This window comes from Euprymna scolopes, chromosome 32, assembly GCF_053919585.1.
Source record: "Euprymna scolopes isolate OS-2025 chromosome 32, ASM5391958v1, whole genome shotgun sequence".
In the NCBI taxonomy this organism is placed as follows: Eukaryota; Metazoa; Mollusca; class Cephalopoda; order Sepiida; family Sepiolidae; genus Euprymna; species Euprymna scolopes.
Window position 1 is genome coordinate 4,831,211 of NC_136513.1, and position 22,790 is coordinate 4,854,000.

General features: G+C 31.4%; 1 protein-coding gene across 12 annotated transcripts in view; it reads right to left on the reverse strand.

The window, feature by feature from the left end:
* The window catches only part of LOC145256191 (1-phosphatidylinositol 4,5-bisphosphate phosphodiesterase beta-4-like), a 521,907-nt gene that overhangs the window by 190,976 nt on the left and 308,141 nt on the right, over positions 1-22,790 (reverse strand). For all 12 annotated transcript variants that reach the window (XM_080114792.1, XM_080114794.1, XM_080114783.1 and 9 more), the window contains 2 exons: positions 20,846-20,926; positions 8,631-8,696 (listed from right to left, as the gene is read on the reverse strand). In XM_080114792.1, the coding sequence (XP_079970918.1) occupies positions 8,631-8,696; positions 20,846-20,926 (147 nt within the window). The remainder of the gene's footprint in view (positions 1-8,630; positions 8,697-20,845; positions 20,927-22,790) is intronic.

Here is a 22,790-nt window from a genome sequence, read left to right on the forward strand (position 1 = left end):
AAAAAAATGTTTTTGAGGCTTTAATGTGACAAATTAATAAATATGATTTTCAAAATTCAGCACAGCAGATCAAACAAATAAACTTATGCATGAAACACTAAATAATATACTATTTTAAACTTAAGCGTGATACACAATGCAAAGTACTATTTTAAACTTAAGCATGACATAAAATAAATAAAATACTATTTAAAATTAAGCATGACTTACCAAGTAAAAGTACTATATCAAACTACTAAGTAAAATATTATTTCAAACTTCAGCATAACATACCAAGTAAAATATTATTTCAAACTTCAGCATAACATACCAAGTAAAATACTTTTTCAAACTTCAGCATAACATACCAAGTAAAATACTTTTTCAAACTTCAGCATAACATACCAAACTTTAGTGTGACAGGCCAAGAAAAATGTATTTCAAATTTAAGTGTAAGACACCGAATAAAATACTATTTCAATCTTAAGCATGATACATCAAGTAAAAACTATTTCAAAGATAAACTTGACAGATCGAAAATATTATTATTACACACTGCTATGTAATTCACCATACTATCATTTTAAATTAACAAAAATTGTATTTCAAACTTAAGTTGATAAAAATGCTATTACAGACTGAAGTGTGACAGATAAAATCTTCTGCATAGAAATGTGAGGATGTATCTAGAAAATGTTAATGTTTCCAGGGTAGAATGGAAAGGCGGCCATTAAAAGCAACTATAAAAGATATTATTTGAACATCAAAGTTGAACTAATCACAAACTACTTAACAATGACAAAAGACCAGTTAACCTATAAAATGATGCTTTCTTTTCTATTGGAAGGAAACAAGTACACAATTTATATTAATTTCTAACACAGCAGTTGTAATTTGTTGTCTCTTTCTTAAATGGCATGTCAACACGAATGGGGTCATTTAATGACTGGACAAATTTAAAGAGAGCGATCAGAAAGAAAGTAAACAGTAAAATTAAAATAAAGAAAACCTTTTTAATATTTATTTTACTCATATTGAAACAGGTTTTGTGGGGGGGGGGTTCAAATTTTTCTCAAAGTTTTCATCAAAATCTCCATAGAAACATAAATCTACTCATAATATGAGAGCCTTTTTCTGTATCTGTCTCTTCATCAGTCACTATTTTTAAAAATAATGTAATAAATATATTGCTATAAACGGCATAATTCACGTTGATACACCAGTCCCAATTGGATCACCGAAGTTAAGTAAAGTTAAGCCAGGTCAGTACTAAAATGGGTGACCATTTGGGAATTCCAGGTGCTGTATGTGCTCTCCGCTTATCTCGACATTGTTTCCAATCGTCTAGCACTTCTCCTTGCCATTGAACTCAAGTTCAGGTTGGTTGGGTCCTGCACAACCATTGCCTCCCATTTACATGCACAGCTACACTTACAGAGGGTGCCCATTGTCTCTTGCGACTGAATGGAGGCATCGAAAATAAATTTCAAAATTTTACTCATTTTGAAATATCAGAGATCTTAATTACTTTGTAAATAATAGATTGCCAACAAATAAAGCGAATGCTATGATTGGAAATTGAAACCAAAACCTTGTAATTTTTAGTCTGATGTTCAATGAATTGAGCTATTATTTTTCTTATAAATAGATTTGAAAACGTTACCTCAACAAAATAATTATAGGTTTGGTGTAATTTCATAGATTTGTGATTTACATCATGTTTTAAAAAATAAACATATATCTATAGATGTACTGTGCATTAACATATACTTTTTAAATAATTTGTATAAATATGAGATTATTTAAAAAAATGTCACATAATATTTACTTTATAAGTGGATCTTTTCTTTTTTCTAACTTGGAGGGTCACCACTTATCAAAGCTCGGAGGTCACTCAAGGATAAAGGTTAAGTGATAGCTAGATGATGAGACAAGATCAGTCTTGGTGGAACTTAGATTATCTAAATGGATGACTCAATAAGAATTTATTCACATTAGACTTGAACATGACCACGTTATAATCAGGCGGGAAGCAGACAAACGGTATTGCGTTCCACAGATGGACAGTTCTAAGAAAGAAACTCTGTTCATAGAATTTTCGTTTAGTTTTGGGCACAGGTGGGAGTGAGAAAAGTTGTTGTTGTTGTTGTTGTTGTTGTTGTTGATGGTGGTGGTGGTGGTGGTTTTAGTTAGGTAAAATCAAGAGCACAAAAGAAAAAATTTTCACATGAAATACTGCCTAACTAACCTTGCTCTTTAGTTCTCTATATACTTAAAAGTCAATATTTGCTTGTTATAAAATCAATACGTTAATAGTTTAAACATTTAAATAAGTTTCAATAAAGGTTAAAATTTTCAGCAAATTTAAAGATACCATGGAAATTTTCCTTTGATTCCATCTGGGGTCATTAATGGCAATTATCAGTTAAATCCATGAAATAAATAAAATATATACAGAACATAAATAAACACAATTCATTTAAAAAAATGATTTTCTTCATTGCATAAAGCAAAACCAAAATTAAACATAGAATTTTCGTTTAGTTTTGGGCACAGATAGGGAGTGAGGAAAGTTGATAGTGGTTGTTTTAGTTAGGTGAATATTTGTTGTGAACGTTTTATGGGGAGGAACCAAAGAGTGAAGCTCAGTCGAAAACCTATCATAAAAGTACTGATAAAGACTTGTGAAAAAGTGGGAGTAGGGAGATGAAAAAGTCATCGCTCACTATATTTTGAAGATGGTTTTGTACCCTGTCAAGGCAGGAAAGAGTGCTTTTAGGTGCTCCACCCAAGATGAGGCAATAGTGCTCCATCTTAGGCCATATTTGACTCTTGTACAGGCAGAGGATTGCGTTGGGAGTAAAATATTTGCTGGAGCAGTAGAATGAAACCCCCTTTTTTTCTGTGATTTTGGCAACAGACAACAAGAATTTCTTACTGGGAGGAGCATATTTTTGCTAGTCTAAAATATAAATGTGGTTCATCTGTCTGTCTGAAGTGCAATTAAAAACAAAACTCCATACAAAGATCAAATACCATTTTTCACACGACAAATTTCAAGAAAACGCCAATGTAATAATTTTGTATTAGTTTTTACTATAATATTACGGGGGGCGGGGGGTCTCCATTCGCACCAGGTATTATTCATAAACAGCACAGATAATTTTTAATTCATTCTAAATCATAGAAATCTTTTTAAAAGTCAAAATGAAAACAAATAAAATAATTTTTTTAGGAGGGGGAGATGCATAGCATGGAAGCATAAATCTAGGATATAAATGTTTGTCTGTCCAAGGATGCAATTAAAACCAAAGCCTTACACAAAAATCAAGCAACTTTTGAACAAAGAACATTTTAAGGAAAATCCAATGATAATATTAATTTTGCATTGTTTTTTCCCCCATAATATTGTTTCGACAGATATCCATAAATAATAAAGATTAAGTTATATTTCATTTAAAATTATAGAAATATTTTTTTATAAACATCAAAATAAAAATCATAGCATACAGAATTAGGAGAATGAGTAGATGGGAGATCATTTATTCCCAGGCAATGTCAATATGCCTGCTAGTCACGGCACACTGGTTCCCATTAGATCACTGAAGCTAAGCATTGTTGAGTTTGGCCAGTACTAGAATGGGTGACCATTTGGTAATATCAGGTGTTGTATCGCTTATCTCAGTATTGTTTTCAGTCATCATAGACTCCTCGTTGCCGTTGAAATCAAGCAGTGCAAACTCAGGAAAAGAGTGGTTAGAGATTATGCAATCCTTGCTTCAAGATTTAAGTATGTGTCATCCATCGGCTCGCCAGGATTATCAGATGATCATCATCATTCCAATTAAATACTAACATTTATGTTTTTATTTTGTGTGTGTCATTGGCTCCAAACATTAAGGATGAGATTTTCTGTTTTCAAATTTCCTTTAATTTTGTATCCACTTTAAGTAAATTCCGTTTTTACTTTTGTGAAAATCCATTTTTCATGATGTTCCATGAAAACATTGCACTAAAATATGTCACAATTATTAGAAACCAAATTAAAAAGTGTCCATTTCAGATGGAGAAATTAAAGATGGAGTTTCAATAAAACTTATTGCTTTGATACTGACATTGTCCATTTTTAGTTTCTAAATTAACATCCTTTGACAGTAATCATTAATGATACCAACATAAATTATTCTTATTGTTAGAAAAATTGGATAAATAATCTTTATTTTGCTTCACCTACATATTTGCGATCTATTTGTGCTACAAAAATAATTTTCAATATTCAAAATAAGTTTTAAGTCAATTATACTATAAATTAAGTAAAATAACCAAAGTAGAAGCAACTAAGATTTGGCATTTTTACTTTTACTTGATTCTGTCCAAGTTATGTACTTTCTGTCCAGAATCCAAACAGTATTTTGATCAATAACTATTTACAGTAAATTGGCTTTTAAATATTCATTTCTTTAATTGAAAAAAAATCACAAATGAGTAGGTAAAACAAAATAAATTGGAATTAAGAATTACATATATAAAATACGTTTGGAATGCTGGAAAACAACAGATATTTTTTTTTTAGAAACAAATTTTGTTTATTCAGATATTTCGATGATAAACATCTTTGTCCTTGTCATTGACAAGGATGTTTATCATCGAAATATCAAAATAAAAAATAAAAACTTTGCATTGCTTTCCAGCCTTCCAAATGTACTTTACATACATAATTCTTAATTTCAAAGTATATGCAACGCTTCCAACACAGGTAATATTGCTAATGCAACACCCTGCTGCTAACTGTTTTCGAAAATCATACTGTTATAAGACCTTCAGACTAACACTCTTACACACAGATTTCACCATGCGGACAAGAAAAAAAAGGAAAAAAAAATACAGACTGTCATTGATAAGTTTATCATCAAAATATCTGAATAAATAAATTTGTTTATATTTTTAAAAGAAATATGCGTTGTTTTCTAGCCTTCCAAACGTATTTTATATACACAATTCTTAATTTCAAAATATATGCACCGCTTCTAATGCAGGTAACATTTCTATAAAATCAGCTATTTTCAACTAATTTCCTAATAGTATTTCCTTTAAAATACTTTATGACAATTAATAGTAATGATTACCTATCTGTATATCCTCTCATTTCCACTTTAGAAATAGCCCCTAAGATGCAACTTCAATTGGTTTGCTACAATTTTGCAATAAAGTACTTAAAAAAACAAAAAACAAACACTTCTACTTTTTAAATAGATAACCTCTTATGTCTTTTTTAAATATAAAAAGAATTTTTTGTTAATGTCTTACATAGAAAATCAGGACAGATATTTGTAATGCTTAAAGAAAATAAGTATATTGTTCTTAAAATATAGAACAAAATTGCAAATACAAAAGTTTCAGATTTCAAAGAATTGTAAAAAAAACAACAGAAAATAGAAAATAATAATAAAAAACAAGCCATGCATGTGTGGTCCCCCTCTGGTGCTGCATGTGAGATGACGCCACAAAAAATAGTGAAGAAATAATGAATGTGGGAAATGTGAAGGGCCAACGTCACCTTCACATTTTCGCCAAGTTTCAGAAAAATCTAATGGATGGGGCAAAAGTTATGGGATAAAAAGTGTCATTTTTTGCAATTTGGGGGCATTTGTGACCCCTTTTGAGCTCCTGGGAATGCCGAATCCCAGTGAAAATGGACAAACAGTGTAGTTTCACGCCTTAAGACATGTATATTTGAATTCAGCACCATGGAAAAATACTATATAGACATATATATCAAGGTTTTAAGTAATATGAAAAAAAGAGTTCCAACAAAAAGGCATGTTTTTTTAGCCCTAAAAGTCCCAGAGAGATGCAAATTTTGCCAGGGTCACCCATACTGAATTTATATTAAGAACAATGGCTTCAACATTTTGGCCAAGTTTCAGGAAAATCTAATGGATGGATCAAACGCTATGAGGCAAAAGGTGTAATTTTGGGCCATTTGGGAGCATTTTTTATCTGTTTTGAGTCCCTGAGGATGCCGAATCCTAGTGTAAATGGATAACGGGCCAGTTTCAGACCTTAACACATATATTTGAGTTGACCACCTTGAAAAACCACTATATAGACAAGTTTTTGTTGAGAAATATGAAAAAAGAGCCATAAAAAGGGGCGTTTTTAGCACTGAAAGTCCTCGGGGATGCAAACCAGAATTTTGCCAGGGTCATCCATACTGGATATATATTAAGAACAATGGGCTCCATATTTTGGCCAAGTTTCAGAAAATCAAGAAAATATTAAAAAAACTTTTTTATTGAAATACAATAATTATGCTGTGACTATATAAAAAAAATAATGTACTTTACTACCGTAGCCCAGGGAATTATGGAAATCAAGAAACTTCTGCTCCCAGTTATTTGTTGGGGGTTTGGGACGAGAGGTGAGTGAGTAGTTACTAACTTGTTTACACATATTTCAAAATAGAAAAGGTATCAATGAAGAGGATTCATTTTTCATTGATGGCTTTAAGTAAATGTGAGGAAGTGGTCATACACTGCCTTCCTTAAACTGGGCTGTGGAAAGTTATATACTGACATCTTTAAATGGATTTGGGGTAAGTTATATACTGTCTTAAACGGATCTTTAGAAAGTCATAAACTGACGTCTTTAAATGGATCTGGGGGAGTAATGCACCAACGTCTTTAAATGAATTTAGGGAGTCATACACTGACATCTTTAAATGGATTTGGGGGAGTCATAGACTGATGTCTTTAAATGGATTTAGGGGAGTTATACACTGATGTCTTTAAACATAGTTGGGGATTTTGTACGAATGTCTTTAGATGGATCTGAACTGTTGTGAGTCTATGTCTTTCAATGTTTTTAAATGCATTAGATCGATCATACCTGACATTGCTAAGTAGAGTTCAACAAGCAGAAAAGAAGAGGGCAAAAGGTAACTTTGAAGACTAACAAACCACTTATTGACTGGTGTAAAAATGTGTCACCTGTCACCTCATTTCGCCTGGGGGCAACACATTGGATATGGTCACCGCAGAAGTTTTAAACAAACAAACAAACAAACTACAAAGAAGCAGCTGTGTCATTATATATTAAATTAATCAGTTCGTTCTTTTTGTGCTTTTTTCAGAAAAGGATTGCTTGTTTGACTTACTTTATAGTAAATAGTAAAAAATATCTAAGAAACTATTTTGTTTGTCGAGGCTGACTTTTGTATGTACAGGTTCGATAAGCAATTTCAATAGCAACATTAATCACACACTGAAATGTTTGCAGATGCATATGCATGCAGGAAAACGTAAGCTCTCTCTCACAGACACAAAGTATATTTACAGATAAACAAAATATCTTATGTGCACATACATATAGTTGAAGCTCATGATTGAGCTGATGAAGTTAATACGAATTCATACTGGTTTAAGGCCAAAGTTAAAACTGGTCTACGGCTTAATCCAAAGCTTATGCATCAGGTTAGAGCCCAGGGTTTTATGTCAGTGTTTGTGGCCCTTATACAGTATTTGTGAGTTTGGGCCTGGGCCAGTGTCAGTATTTATGGACCTGAGCTTGGGGCACTGTTTATGAGCCTCAGTCTGGGACTGTTTGTAAGCCTTGAGCTCAGGACAGTGTTTGTGAGCTTGGGCCTCGGCTAGTGTTTATGGGTTTTGCCCTGGAACAGTGTTCATGATCTTGAGTCTGGGCCAGTGTTTGTGAGCCTAGACCTGTGTCAGTGTTCATGAATCTGGGCCTGGGCCTGGACCTAGGATAGCTTTTGTGAGCTTGGGCATAGACCTGGAATAGTGTTCATAAGCCTAGGTCTGGAGCAGTATTTATGGGTCTGGCCTTGAAACAGCATTAGTTGGCCTTAGCCAGCACCAGTATAAATATTTGTAAACCTTGGCCTGGGACAGTGTATGTATATCTGCGCCAGGGCTAGTGCCAGTGCCTGAATTTGTGTGCTTGTGTTTTGAGATTTAAATCTTTGGTTATTGTAAAATGAGATTATATAATATTCAGGGTGGTTGATATTTTTAAAAACTTTTTATCTGATTTTATAAATTTCTGCACAATTTTGGACTACACTTCACTGACCATTCAATAATAATATATGCCTATGATATTGTATGGATCAATGTTAAAATAACAATCTTGTTTGTATTTTTTATTTTATTTTTACAACATATATTAAAAAACATAATAAACAAAAATCATTTGATTTAAATCAGTTTAGATTGAACAAACCTTGAACATGTTACCATGGAGTTCCTTTCCTGTAATCTGCAATATAGTCATCTTTCAACCTAATATCAACAAATACTTGTAATATCTTTAATAAGTAATCAAAATTTGTTAATTCAATCCAACATTTTTAATCTTCTCATAATATCATTCAGCTGACAATGCATTCCACTTCATTAAACCTTATCCTAGAGTGGCTTTTGGCCTAGATAAGTGGCGTCACACTCATGAAAAGCATCATTTCTTTAAAATAGAATTGTTTTTGTTTCTTTTTTTTTTGCTTTTTACTTATTTTTATTTTCATTCTGGAAAATACTTTAGAGATCTAACATATAAATGTTTAGAGGAAAAATGCGGAATATGGTTCTGCAAACAACAAATCTAATTTTAAAAGAACTGCATAGATTACTTACATTTATCTTTGGTGCTGTTCCAAGACGTACATCATTCACTTGTGAACATTCCAAAATCTGGCCCTCCTGTCAAAGAAAAGGCAAAAAAATCAATTGTTAGAAATACTGAAATGTGTATATTGCTCCATTAATACCTTGTCATGTCATAAGAATGATTAGAAAATTTGTTTTTGTGAAATAAGTTTTTGTTATTCCATCTGACATTTCAAAATATGATATACCTTCTTCACATTATATATATATATATATATATGTGTATGTATACTAGCTGGATGCTCGGCGTTGCCTGATCATACAATACGCTTAACCATGATATTTTAATTTATGCAGATTATGTATGCATTATTATAGAATCAATCCTCTATTGAATATTATATATTATGAGGAATAATTTGCCCAGTAGACAATTTTGAAAAAAAAAAAATAATAATAATAATAGTGATAATGTCGTTCAAATTCGGACTGTGCTTGTGTACAATTTTATGTCAGCTGATATTTGGGCTTGATGATCTTAAAAATAGTCTTTCTTCTCTTAAAGATAAATAAGAAGAATTTTCACAGGGGAATATTTTACATTACACCAGCCAAGATTATATGGGTGTAACGCAAAATATTCCCCTGTAAAAATTCTTTTCTATCTATAAGAGAAGAAAGACTATTTTTAAGATCGGATTTTTTTTTATATTTTTGATACTTATCGGGTGAATTTCTGTACAAAACATATCTAAGAACATTGCCAGACATATAAATTAACTTTGTGTGAAATTTGCAAAAGATAGGCTCAGAACGTATGAGGAAGGAACTCACACTCACATACACAAAGTGACTTTTATATAACAGTAGATTATATATATATATATATATATATATATATATATATATATATATATATATATATATAATCTACTGTTATATAAAAGTCACTTTGTGTATGTGAGTGTGAGTTCCTTCCTCATACGTTCTGAGCCTATCTTTTGCAAATTTCACACTAACACACACAAAGTGACTTTTATATAACAGTAGATTATATATATATATATACACACACACACACACACACACACACACACACACACACACACACACACACACGCATGCAATTAAGTTATCAAAGAATATATCTTTCATATTATTTGGATTCATCAGACTATTGTTCCTATATTGAGTGTGATTTTCACGTTTCGGTTGATGGCCCCATCAGAAAGATGTTCAAACATTACTAAACCATGTGGAATCGATCTATCCAACAATACAGTTCACGATGGAAAAAGAATATAACAACAAATTATTGTTCCTAGATGTGCTGATTACCCACACTGGTCAGGGGTTTACGTCATCTGTATACCGAAAGCCAATTTTCACAGTACAGTATCTAAACTTAAATTCTCATCATCCATTGTTGACATGAACTGTCCGTTGCCTACGATACCGAGCATAGCAATATGTAGTAACATCAGTGCATATCAAGAGGAGATGGACAGTTTAAAAGATACCCTCTACGAAAACAACTACCCAGAGAGCATGTCATCAGCTCCAAGAATCTGGATCAGACACAAAAGCACGCCACTCAGAAACTCAGCACAGTCTGTATACCATACATGAAGAGCCTGAAAAACTCCAACGAATATGTAATCCATACGACATCAGGACAGTATTCAGGAACAATTCAACTCTCTTGAAACAGCTTGTGAGAGTCAAGCCTCCTACAGAAAAAATCATGACTAAGAACTGTGTATATGAAATCCCATGTAAATGTGGAAAACTATACAAAGGGGAGACATGTTGTCCACTAAAATTACAGTTAGAACATTAAAAAGCCATAGTATGTGGTGAGATTGAAAAATTGGGTATAGTTGACCATACCATTATGAGACAAAGTAATAATTATAGACAGAGAAGAACTTTGAAGAGTAAGACGACTTAAAAAAGCAGCGCATATGCTAAGAGACAACCAATTATTAAGTACACCTAGTATAAAATTTAATACGATATGGGAACCATTCATTATAAATAATAGATAAAATATACAATAAGTAAAAACAATAATATATATCGCAAATATCTATAAAAGTGTTTGTGTGTGTGGGTGGGTGTGTGTGTGTGTGGGTGTGTGGGTGTGTGGGTGTGTGCGTACATTTCCATACACAATAACTCTGAGAATTTTTAGTCTACAGACTTGAAATTTAATATACAGGGTACTGAGATTTGGGAAAATCGATGTGATCGGGTTTCGGCCAGAAATTCGGCTGTTAAGGGGTCAAAGTTCAACGATTTGATTTTTGAGAACTCTACCAAACTCTGCCAACAATTTTGGATTTAAACCCATGAAATTTTAGATATAAGGTCCTTGGACATGGATCTAACTTAATAATTTGATTTGAGCCCAAAACGATAAATGTTAAGGTGTTATAATAGGGGTCAAAGTTAAAAAAATTGACCGTTTTTTTTTTGGGGGGGGGAGGTTGCTCAGCATATAACTCCAAACACCCGCGCAAATATCTATAAAAGTGAACGTGTCTGTGTATCTGTGTGTCTGTGTGTGTGTGAACATTTCCCTACACAATAACTTTCTCAATTTCAAGCCTACACACTCGAAATTTGATATACAAGGTACTGAGATTTGGGAAAATCTTTGTGGATCTAACTTAATAACTTGATTTAAGCCCCAAACAATAAATGTAAAGGGGTCATAATGGAGGTCAAAGTTTAAAAAAATTTGACCTCTGCGGTCTCTACAAAATTACTGAGACAATTTCTGGTCTAAACATTTGAAATTTTACATAAAGCGTACTCAGAGATAGGGCAAGCTTTTTAATCGGTTTGGCTTGAAAATATTTAGTTACCAATATATAAATCTATGTATATATGTATGTTTGCATGTCTGCTTAAAACTTTCGACACAGGCGACAGATTTTACCAAGATTAGTACCGTTTTCAAACGACAAACATCGAAAAATTGGCTAAAAACATTAGTATCTTCAACCGAGCACTTTTCAACGATTCAAAGAGACTTTTTTCGCCGATATTTTTGAAAGCCATCCTCTCCTTTCGATTGTCTAGCCTTAATTTAAACCTACGTCACTCCCGGTTTGGCGGTGGACGTAACAGCAAAGACGTCAGGTTTTTCTCCCCGTTCTTTTCCTCCTTCGCGGTGCGGGTTCGAGCCTGCCTTCCTACTACGACTTTTTTTTTTTGCTCAACATACACATCCAAAAACCCGGCCAACGCCGGGTTGAAATGCTAGTATGTATATATATATATATATATAGTAATACAACTAGAAAACGAAATGGGTTTAAGGCTCCTAAAATTCGTACTAGAATTTTCCACAATTGTCTCGTGGTGCAGTGGTTAAAAGACTGGGAAAAATCAATTGTAAAAGTGCTATTCTCCTGAAGCTTGAAGGTTCAATTCTCAGTGTGGGCGACCGAAAAATACAATTGCAAATTACTTAGCACCTTTATTCAGTCATGACTGATGGAACAAAAGCATGCTAACCCCGTGATGTAAATAAAGGGTTCCAAAAGATGAGAACAGTAGTTTGATGAATCCAAATAATCCAAATAACCAATCCTCATCTAAAAAAGTATATATAAAGCTCAATACTGTTAAAGACAGTAAGCAAAAAATGAACAATAATGAAAAGTAAAAGAGAGAAAAAAGAAATTAGAAACCTCGTTAGGCCATGGCATTTCAAAGTTATATTTGATATGATTCTGGCCCTTCTGCTCTGAGAAGCATTTAACTTTGAAATTTCATGGCTTAAAGAAATTTCTTTTTTCTCCTTCCTCTCTTTTACTTTTCCTTATTGTTCTGATGTTATAATAAAGTTATATGTTACTTTATTATACATCTTTTTACTTATATATATATATATATATATATATATATATATATATATATATATATATATATATAGCTGTGTATGTGTGTGTTTGTGGAGATAATAACAAACTACAGCTTAAGATGAAGTGTTGCTGTCATATGAATGGAGGTGACATTTAGGGCACTATTCCTCTAGATTTAAAAGCAATTAGAGTTCAGACCATTGTTGAGGTGGCTTGTGCTCTGTTGGCTGAGTTATAGTTCCATGCAGTTCAACTCTCCCAGACTTTGCCTTCTCACACTTTGAGAAAGGGTTAGCTAATTGCTTGAGGCTCTTCTATAAGGAAATGCCTTTCCCTACTCTATCACTATGGTTGATGCTCGGTTGATTTCCTATTTTTGTTTTGACTTTCCTCCTTCGCAGTAAAATATTCACAGTAAGAACTCGTCTACCTACACAACAATTAAGGACGTTTATTTCTCTCTTGCTTTACCAAATTGAAGTTCCATGAACATTTTTTTTTCTTAAACATTCTATCTGTGGAACACATATGACAAGTCTGCTTATTACCCGACTTCAGCATAGTGAACTTCAAGTCCAATGTAAACAAATACTTGCTGAGCTGTTCTCTTGGATTAATTCTTCTAAGTAATCTTCTGCTATTTCCACTATTTGTTTCTGGTCATCTTATGGTAGTGATCATCATAAAATTGACCATCTCTTTAACCCTTATCCTCAAAATGCTCCCAAACCTTGATAAGTGGTGACCCATTAGTTTATATATATATATATATATATATATATATATATATATATATATATATATATATATATATAAAGAACACAACTTAAGGCTGTAAATTTATTGTTTGACAGATTACTCAAAAAATGAAATATTAAGATTTTCTTAACCCACAGAGTTTCAAAGAATGCCTACTTTTCACTAGAGAAAAGATATTAGCAAATGAATATTTTAGCATTTATGTTATGAATTTGCTGGTACATGATTAAATTGAAACTGCATTACATGAAAACTAATCATATATACAAAAGAAAAACAGGTTTTAGTGCAAAAAGATAATAAAATGCAGAGGGGAAAAGATATAAAAAATGAAAAAGTAAATTAAAGATTAAAATCCAGATGAAAGGATATAGAGTGATTAGGTATTTCCAAGGCGAAACAATCATGAGTCAATGTTCTCATAAGAAGTCGGATTTATAATGATGTGAAATAGATCCAAATTAAAAATCCAATAGTGTGTAATCCAAACCTGTAGACAGATCCCGTTTAAAAGCCGTCAAGGAAGAAAGATTATTTCAAATCATTAAAGTGTTTTTACCTTTAGGGAAAGCATGAATATATATATATATATATATATATATATATATATATATATATATATATATATATATATATATATTTGATATAATGGTGAGAGTGTTCACTAATTAGTAGAGATACTAGGCTTCTATCCTAAGTCGAGTCATGCCAAAGACTAAAACAAGAGTACTTGATATCACCTTGCTAAAAAGCATTATAAATTCACGAGCAAGTAGAGCAATACTAGGAAAGGAGTGGCATTTTCCCCTACATCTTGCCGTAGTAACTAATGAAAACAGAGCCTTAAAGTCGATTTCAACAAGGATTGATTTTTTTTTTTTTCAATCAAGGTAAAACTAAGAACATGAAATACTGCCTAAACAAACTTGGTCTTTAATCTTCTATATACTTAAAAGTCAATATTTGTTTGTTATAAAATCAATATGTCAATAGTTTAAACATTTAAATAAATTTCAATCAGGGTAAAAAATTGTAACAAGTTTAAAGACAAACATGGAAATTTCCCTTCCATTCCATTCGTTTCTAAAGTTTACAAGTTATCAAGTTTTAATCATCAATTATTTATTTAATTATTATTTTCACCATCTACAAAATCTTACAAATCATTATCACATGTTAAAACTTTGTGGATTCAGTAGAGAATTTCATTCTAATGAGTTTTATATAAATTATCCATTGTTCTCCTTTTTGGGGGGTGGGGGAGGAGGGTGTATGAGTTCTCAAGTTTTAACTATGCTATACATTTACACAATTTATATTAGAAAAAAGAAACTGACAATTCTATCTACCAAATCTTTTTGCATGATGAAAACATGTAAAAACAAAACCCACCAAGCCATTCAAAAGGAAACGGCTTTTGACTCAAGCCCCAATTTATCATATTCAAAAAGTTTACATCTTGAAAACAATGATATTTTGTTTACAAAGCATTGGAATTGATCATTGTAGGGTTACAGGTTGTCTACAGAACTTGAATTGCCGTTTCTTGTTACACCTGATAAAGCCAAACCCTGTGAGGTAACTAGGCCGTACAAAAAACTGATTCATGGTAAATTACATGCTTATCAATATACTCGACAGATATTGTTTGCGTACATGGTTGGTATTCAATAAACCCCATGAATTTGCATATATTCTAATACTAGCTTGATAAAACTTCTCTACTTGGTTCTGTTTGATTTTTTTTTTTTTTTTTTTTTGCATGATTTTTCCAAATGCTGGCATTGATATTGCTTTATTTCAACTTTCTTTTCTTAGTCTAGGCTTTCTCGGACTCATCCTTCCATCACAGAATTGACATTAACATAATTGTTCCAAATGCTTTCTCACACATCAGTCTATTCTCTATCTATACAAATTTATGATCACACCGTGTATGGGATACTGTTGTCATATTTGAGCTGGTAAATGTCTGCCCTATTTGAAGGTTCTTGATAAGGTGCACAAGTGTATCTGTAATTTGGTTTGACTCCACCTTTCTTCTACACTGCATGATTCATTCTCATGAACATGATATTGCTAATCTCAGTCTTTTCTATCAATACTATTATAACATTTCTATCAATACTATTATAACATTTCTATCAATACTATTATAACATTTCTATCGATACTATTATAACTTTTCCATCAATACTATTATAACATGTCTATCAATACTATTATAACATGTCTATCAATACTATTATAACATGTCTATCAATACTATTATAACATTTCTATCAATACTATTATAACTTTTCTATCAATACTATTATAACATGTCTATCAATACTATTATAACATTTCTATCAATACTATTATAACATTTCTATCAATACTATTATAACATTTCTATCAATACTATTATAACATGTCTATCAATACTATTATAACATTTCTATCAATACTATTATAACATTTCTATCAATACTATTATAACATTTCTATCAATACTATTATAACTTTTCTATCAATACTATTATAACATGTCTATCAATACTATTATAACATTTCTATCAATACTATTATAACATTTCTATCAATACTATTATAACATTTCTTTCAATACTATTATAACATGTCTATCAATACTATTATAACATGTCTATCAATACTATTATCACATTTCTATCAATACTATTATAACATTTCTATCAATACTATTATAACATTTCTATCAATACTATTATAACATTTCTATCAATACTATTATAACATGTCTATCAATACTATTATAACATTTCTATCAATACTATTATAACATGTCTATCAATACTATTATAAAATTTCTATCAATACTATTATAACATGTCTATCAATACTATTATAACATGTCTATCAATACTATTATAACATTTCTATCAATACTATTATAACATTTCTATCAATACTATTATAACATTTCTATCAATACTATTATAACATGTCTATCAATACTATTATAACATTTTTATCAATACTATTATAACATTTCTATCAATACTATTATAACATGTCTATCAATACTATTATAACATGTCTATCAATACTATTATAACATTTCTATCAATACTATTATAACATTTCTATCAATACTATTATAACATTTCTATCAATACTATTATAACTGTTCTGTCAATACTATTATAACATGTCTATCAATACTATTATAACATTTCTATCAATACTATTATAACATTTCTATCAATACTATTATAACATTTATATCAATAATATTATAACACTTCTATCAATACTATTATAACATTTCTATCAATACTATTATAACATTTCTATCAATACTATTATAACATTTCTATCAATACTATTATAACTTTTCTATCAATACTATTATAACATTTCTATCAATACTATTATAACTTTTCTATCAATACTATTATAACATGTCTATCAATACTATTATAACATTTCTATCAATACTATTATAACATGTCTATCAATACTATTATAACATTTCTATCAATACTATTATAACTTTTCTATCAATACTATTATAACATGTCTATCAATACTATTATAACATTTCTATCAATACTATTATAACATTTCTATCAATACTATTATAACATGTCTATCAATACTATTATAACATGCCTATCAATACTATTATAACATTTCTATCAATACTATTATAACATGTCTATCAATACTATTATAACATTTCTATCGATACTATTATAACATTTCTATCAATACTATTATAACATGTGTTCTTCAGAATTGTCTGTTCACTGCTTCCTTTGTTCCAGCTCGTTTGACTTGTTGGGGTAGGGATCTTCACAAAATTGTTGGGGTTTTTTTTGTTTTTTTTTTATAACTCGATACAACCGCATATTCTATATTTTTTATAACTCGATACAACCGGATCTTCCCAACAAAACTCTCTTCTTATTGACTGTTTTACCTATAGCCCAAGTCTTTTCAAAACTAAGGGGGGGGGGGTACTTTCCAGAAGTCAAATTTTTCTCAAATACTTTGTATCTTTGAATCAGTTTGGGTTTTTGTCAATTTCTCCTTCCTTCATACTTTGGTAGCTATTCAGTTTCCATTCTTTTCAGGTATTTGACTCATCTGATATTTTTCGGTATTAGGAGTTCCATTATACATGGTAGGCCTGAATGTTCCAGTATATCCCAGTTGATGATCTTTCTTTCTTCAAAATATGCATTTTGAATTTTGAGAATATGTCAACTATTGCCCAAGATATGACGTTTTTTTTTCTAATGGACTATTTCTATTCATTTTTTCTGTCCTTTCTTTATTACCTTTGACTCCACACTTTACTCAGATAACAATCGAAGTTGGTTGGTTGTTTTTGTTTTACGGCATATCAACCCTTTCCAGGTTATTTAATGCAGAATTCGGTGATTTTGAAGAAAATTTTTTTAATAGAATATATTTGTTTTTTTCAAGTCGGTTTCTATTCAACCCATAGTTGGGACCCTAACAAGTACTACCACTCTGGGTCAGATGGCAATTAAAGGGTGGCTCCACACTTTACTCAGATAACAATCTAAGTAAAACTATAAGCAAATAACACAAAAATTACGAATTCTAAAATTTAAGCAATTTTAATTTTAAAACTACATCCCACACTTACGTAATACAACTTAAATGATACAAGAAAATAGCGTGTTCTTCTACATCGACTGCTAGACAGACTTTTTTTTCATTTTACTTCAGTCAAAAAAAAAGTCAAAGACTATATCCCTGATCTCTATATGATATACATAGATACCCGAGTGATCAATTAAATTTCTCCTTTACCTCCCAAACTTTGAATTAGTAAAGAAATCAAAAACATTAATATTCCTTTCCCACAATGACCAGTTAACTATGTTATAGTATATCTTTCTTATGAGTTCTTGGTCTTACTGGAAACCAGAACAAGAATTCATCTAGTTTGGTAGAGTACCCAACTAGGTTGTGTTACTTGAGGTGATATCACTTTGAGAAGGTGCACTAATCCTAGAATGACCTAGTGTATATACCTCTGTCATGGGGATCAGACTTCAAATGCCACGTTATTTTGAATATTTGGTCAGAGTTTATATGTAGGGTGAAGTATTCTCATGTTTGTTTTTTCCGACAATACTTTGTACTGAGAGACCAAAGATTGAAGGATGGTGTCTATTAAGTAATTTGAAATGGAGTTTCAAGATAAAACTTAATTATCATTTTAAGTTGATAAACAATTCAACGGCTATTTCTTAGATATAAAATAATCAAATTAAAATCATTGCCAAAAGTAACAAAGTACAACAAGACACATAAAAATATAGTTAGAAAATGTGGCATTTGTATACAGTTTGAATTTCTATGAAAGGCCTCTTTAAACCTGGATATAGTAGTCATTATCACAGCCTTATCTTGTGGATTGTTCCATGGAACAGTCACCCAAACAGAGATTACTCTCTTTCTTCTATTGGAATGAAAACGCCTATGATACATCTTTTGATGAGTCCTATGGAGACTACGACTTAGTGATAGGATGAAAAACTCCCTATCTTTTAATTCTCGTTGATGATGTTGTATGCCAGAATCATGTCCCCTTGTATCTGTTGCTCAAATGAAAGACAAATATCCAAAGATCAGCAGTCATGATGTATCGAATGGCATCTTGAACTGTTTGGACATCTACAGGCTGACTACAACTTGTAGCAGCTACAAAGACCTCTCAGTGGAGATGGTGCAAAAAAGAGAATTCACACAACAGCAAGTTATAAGACATTAAAAATGGATCCTCAAAAAATTCATCTTGGTGATGCCAACCTAAATAGATCCATAGGTCTGGATTAAAAGTTAATAGAAAGTTAATTCAGTTCTAGGCAGCTTAATTTAGATGAGAACATACTTATTCTGGAAAAAAATATGAGAATTATTTAATCTTTCTACTTCATTCAGGGTGGTGGAATTCGACTCAGACTCTTCTAGGATTCCAAATTGTTTGATTCCAACTTCTTTCCAAAGATTTCCAACTCCTAGCTTCCAAAATATCTAACTCAAACTTCTGGCATTTGAAAATATCCAACTCAGATTTTAAAATCTTCCAATCTTTAAACTGTCTGTAGATTCTTTGAAGATAAAAAAATATGAGTTCAACTACTAGCATTCTTATGAGTTTGAATTTGACTTCATCTACCCTGACTAAGACATTTTCTTTTCTTCACTTTATTCAGTATAGTGTCACTATTGTGGACTGCTTCCTTTTCACATGTGTGTTTGTCTTAAGCAAGATTTAAAGTATCTCCAAATATTACAAGTCTAGATGTTAGTTATTGGCTGACTTTACACTTGTAATATCTAAACACAATTATATATTTTTAAAAAATGCTGAGACATAAATCAATTCAAGATGATAGCCTGAGCAGAAAATCGTTTACTTTGGAATGATGTCAGTATTGTGTGGAGCAGTTTTTAAATCCTCTCCTAATGTTGTAAAGACAGCAAAGCATATTTGCTCAATCATGTCTGTGCCACACCCGAATATGCTTTCTCATGGCGATGACCATACTTTTGTGTGTACACAGCTTTTGTTGAAGTCAGTGTGTGTCATCTGGTCTTTTTATTTCTCATATAATTCTTTAGTTTGATTTTGGATTAACTTTTATATATATATATATATATATATATATATATATATATATATATATATATATATATATATATATATAAAGCATCTGTTAGTGTTATCAAGTCTCAATAAATCAAGCCTTAAGTTAAGCAATGTTGACACTGATTAGTCAGATGGGTAATCATTCATATGGTGTGCGCTTCAAACCGCCCCACTCACACTCACCTCCCAAAAACATGGTTTCCTACCAAATAAATTTTAACTTTAGTAATGCACAAAAATAAGTTTCAATTATATGTATGTGTAGGATAAACTCTTACACTAATGAACTTATCATTATGGGATACATATTCTAGACAATATGGTGATTAACATGAGCATATTTTCATTTGTAAGCGTTGCCATGGGGTGTGGAGGGTCGAAGCTGCATTCTAACTCCTCAATAATTAAAATAAGCAAAATCCAAATTCCTACCAAATAAATAAGGTTAAGTTAAGATTATCAGAAATAAATGTCTCATTACTTGCGGGATGGATGGTATCTTCCACCTTAGTATGAAAATGTGTCACTCAAAATGTCATACTTGTTGCTTATTACCATGCTGCAATGAGTATTGTTTTAGTTAATTATATTGAGTGAAATTGAATGTCTACTTTGTTTTACTCCAAATATGTCAGAAAAGTTAGGGAAGTAGGAAACAGGGAGAGAATTCCAAAGTCTAGCAATCCGATGAAAGAAACAATTAGAGTAGAAGGGATCTCAATAGTAAAGGGGTGGATTTTGCTGTTTCTCAAATTAGTTGGGAGTATATGAGGGAGGAACAAGTGCCACCAATTTATCAAAATACATTCGATTAAAGTACTTATGAAACAGGTGTAGAGATGCACCTGTTTCATATATTACTCCAAGGTTAAATATGCATAAAAAGAATTGAAATAAAGTTGTTGTTTTTTAACTTTTCTTCCCCACAATTGGAAACAAAAGATTTTTACCTTTCCTTCACTTTTCCAGTAAATGAAGAAACCATATTCGTCGACTTGCACCAAACAGTTTGGCTCAACAATGTTGCTCTCCTGGAAATAGAAAAAGAGCGAAAAGACAATGAGAAAGTTGAAAAATTATCAGTAATACAGTAGAACCCAGGATACGGTGGCCCTAGGATAAGTTTTTTTCAGATTACAATGTCGAATACAATGTTTTTCCAGCCCCTAGTTACAGTATTTGCCCCGCCTTATGGTGTTATTTATGTAATTTGATTACATACATGTGTATTATATACTGTACTGTATTTTGTTACTAATTTTTAGTGCTGTATCTCGGCGTTCCAGCGTAATAAATGGCCATGCTGCAACAAAGATACTTATGGTTAAACTATGTTCACATAATGGTTCTCATCAGATCATTAAAGTTAAGCAATGCTGAGTTGAGTTAATAATTAGATGGGTAACCATTTGAGAATAACTAGGTTTCTTTTAGGACCTGTTCACTTCCTTACTTCCTCTTTCTCACAGAAGAAATATTACAAGTCTACCTCTGCTCTGTCAATACTTTGATGATGAATGAAAATTCCATGAACAAAGTTTGTTTCCAAAAACTGTCGATCTGTGGAACACAATACCATGGGTCTGTATCCCAACTGACTATAACATGGTTGTTTTCAAGTCTAATATAAATAAGTTCTTGCTGGGCTGTCTTTATATATAATTAAACGATACCCAAGTTCCGATATTACTGATCATCATGGTGTTGTCTCACCATACACCTGATACTCATTAACCATTATCTTAGAGTGGCTTTTGAGCCTTGATAACTGGTAATCCCCAAGTACAAAAAAAAAAATTCTACCCAGGAGAATAAATGAATACTAAATTTGCTTGCAGTATTAGTACTTGTGGTGCTATTCCCTTTTATTTATAATAGACAATGTTTTATTCTTTCCTTTTGTTATTACCTTTGACTCTAAACGGAAGCAAAAGTGATAGAACTGTATAAAATAAAAGTGTTGCCTGGTTGGATACATATTCGGCTGCTTACAGAAAAATAATTAAAAAATATAATAATGTTTACAATTTCTTTTAAATCAAAATTTAAAAAATGCATTGTAATTTGTTCTTGGTTTTTTTTTAATGTAAAAACTATCCAATAAATAGTAGACAAGGCATGAAGCCACTTGATGGGAGGAACTAAAAAAATAACATTTCAAAGTAAAAAAACTAGCTGACGATAAATGTTATGTGGATAGATTCCAAACCAGAAAACAGCAATTCTTCCCTCTTTTTCAGAAACATGGCTCATGCAATGTGAGAACTAAAGAACAAGATAAGGAAAACAAAAATTATGAGGTTGCCGAAAGTAAACCCACATTTCACTTTCTGGTTTAGTTTAGTGTAAAAGATTTAACATAGTTAATTTGAAAACTGACACAAAATATTAAACATTAAAACCTGACATAAACTCAGTCAGTCTTTTCAGTCAAATGAAAGTCATGGTCAAAAAATTTGAGAAGAAAAAAAAAAAAGAAAAGGAGAAAGAAAACATAAAATTTTAAAAAAGTGGAAAAAAGAAAGTAATAAAAAAACGAGAAAAAAGGTAAAAATAGAAAGAAACAATGTATGGTCGTATGGTCAGTGCACAGTGAACGAGGCATAAAAAATGATTAAGTTCAGCATTTGCCCCCCCCCCATTTAGCCCCATAAGTCCTTAGGGGACGTCAAATCCTGGTGAAAATGAACAAACGGTGTAGTTTTAGGCCTTAACATATGTAAATTTCAGTTCAGCACCATGCAAACCTTCTAAATAGACATACACAGAAAGTTTTGGACAAATATGGTAAAATAGTCCAAAAAATGCAGTGTTTTTATTAGCCTCAAAAGAGCCCCTGGGGCACACCCAAGAGGTATCTCGAAGTATAGACAAACAAAATTATGTAGAAATCAG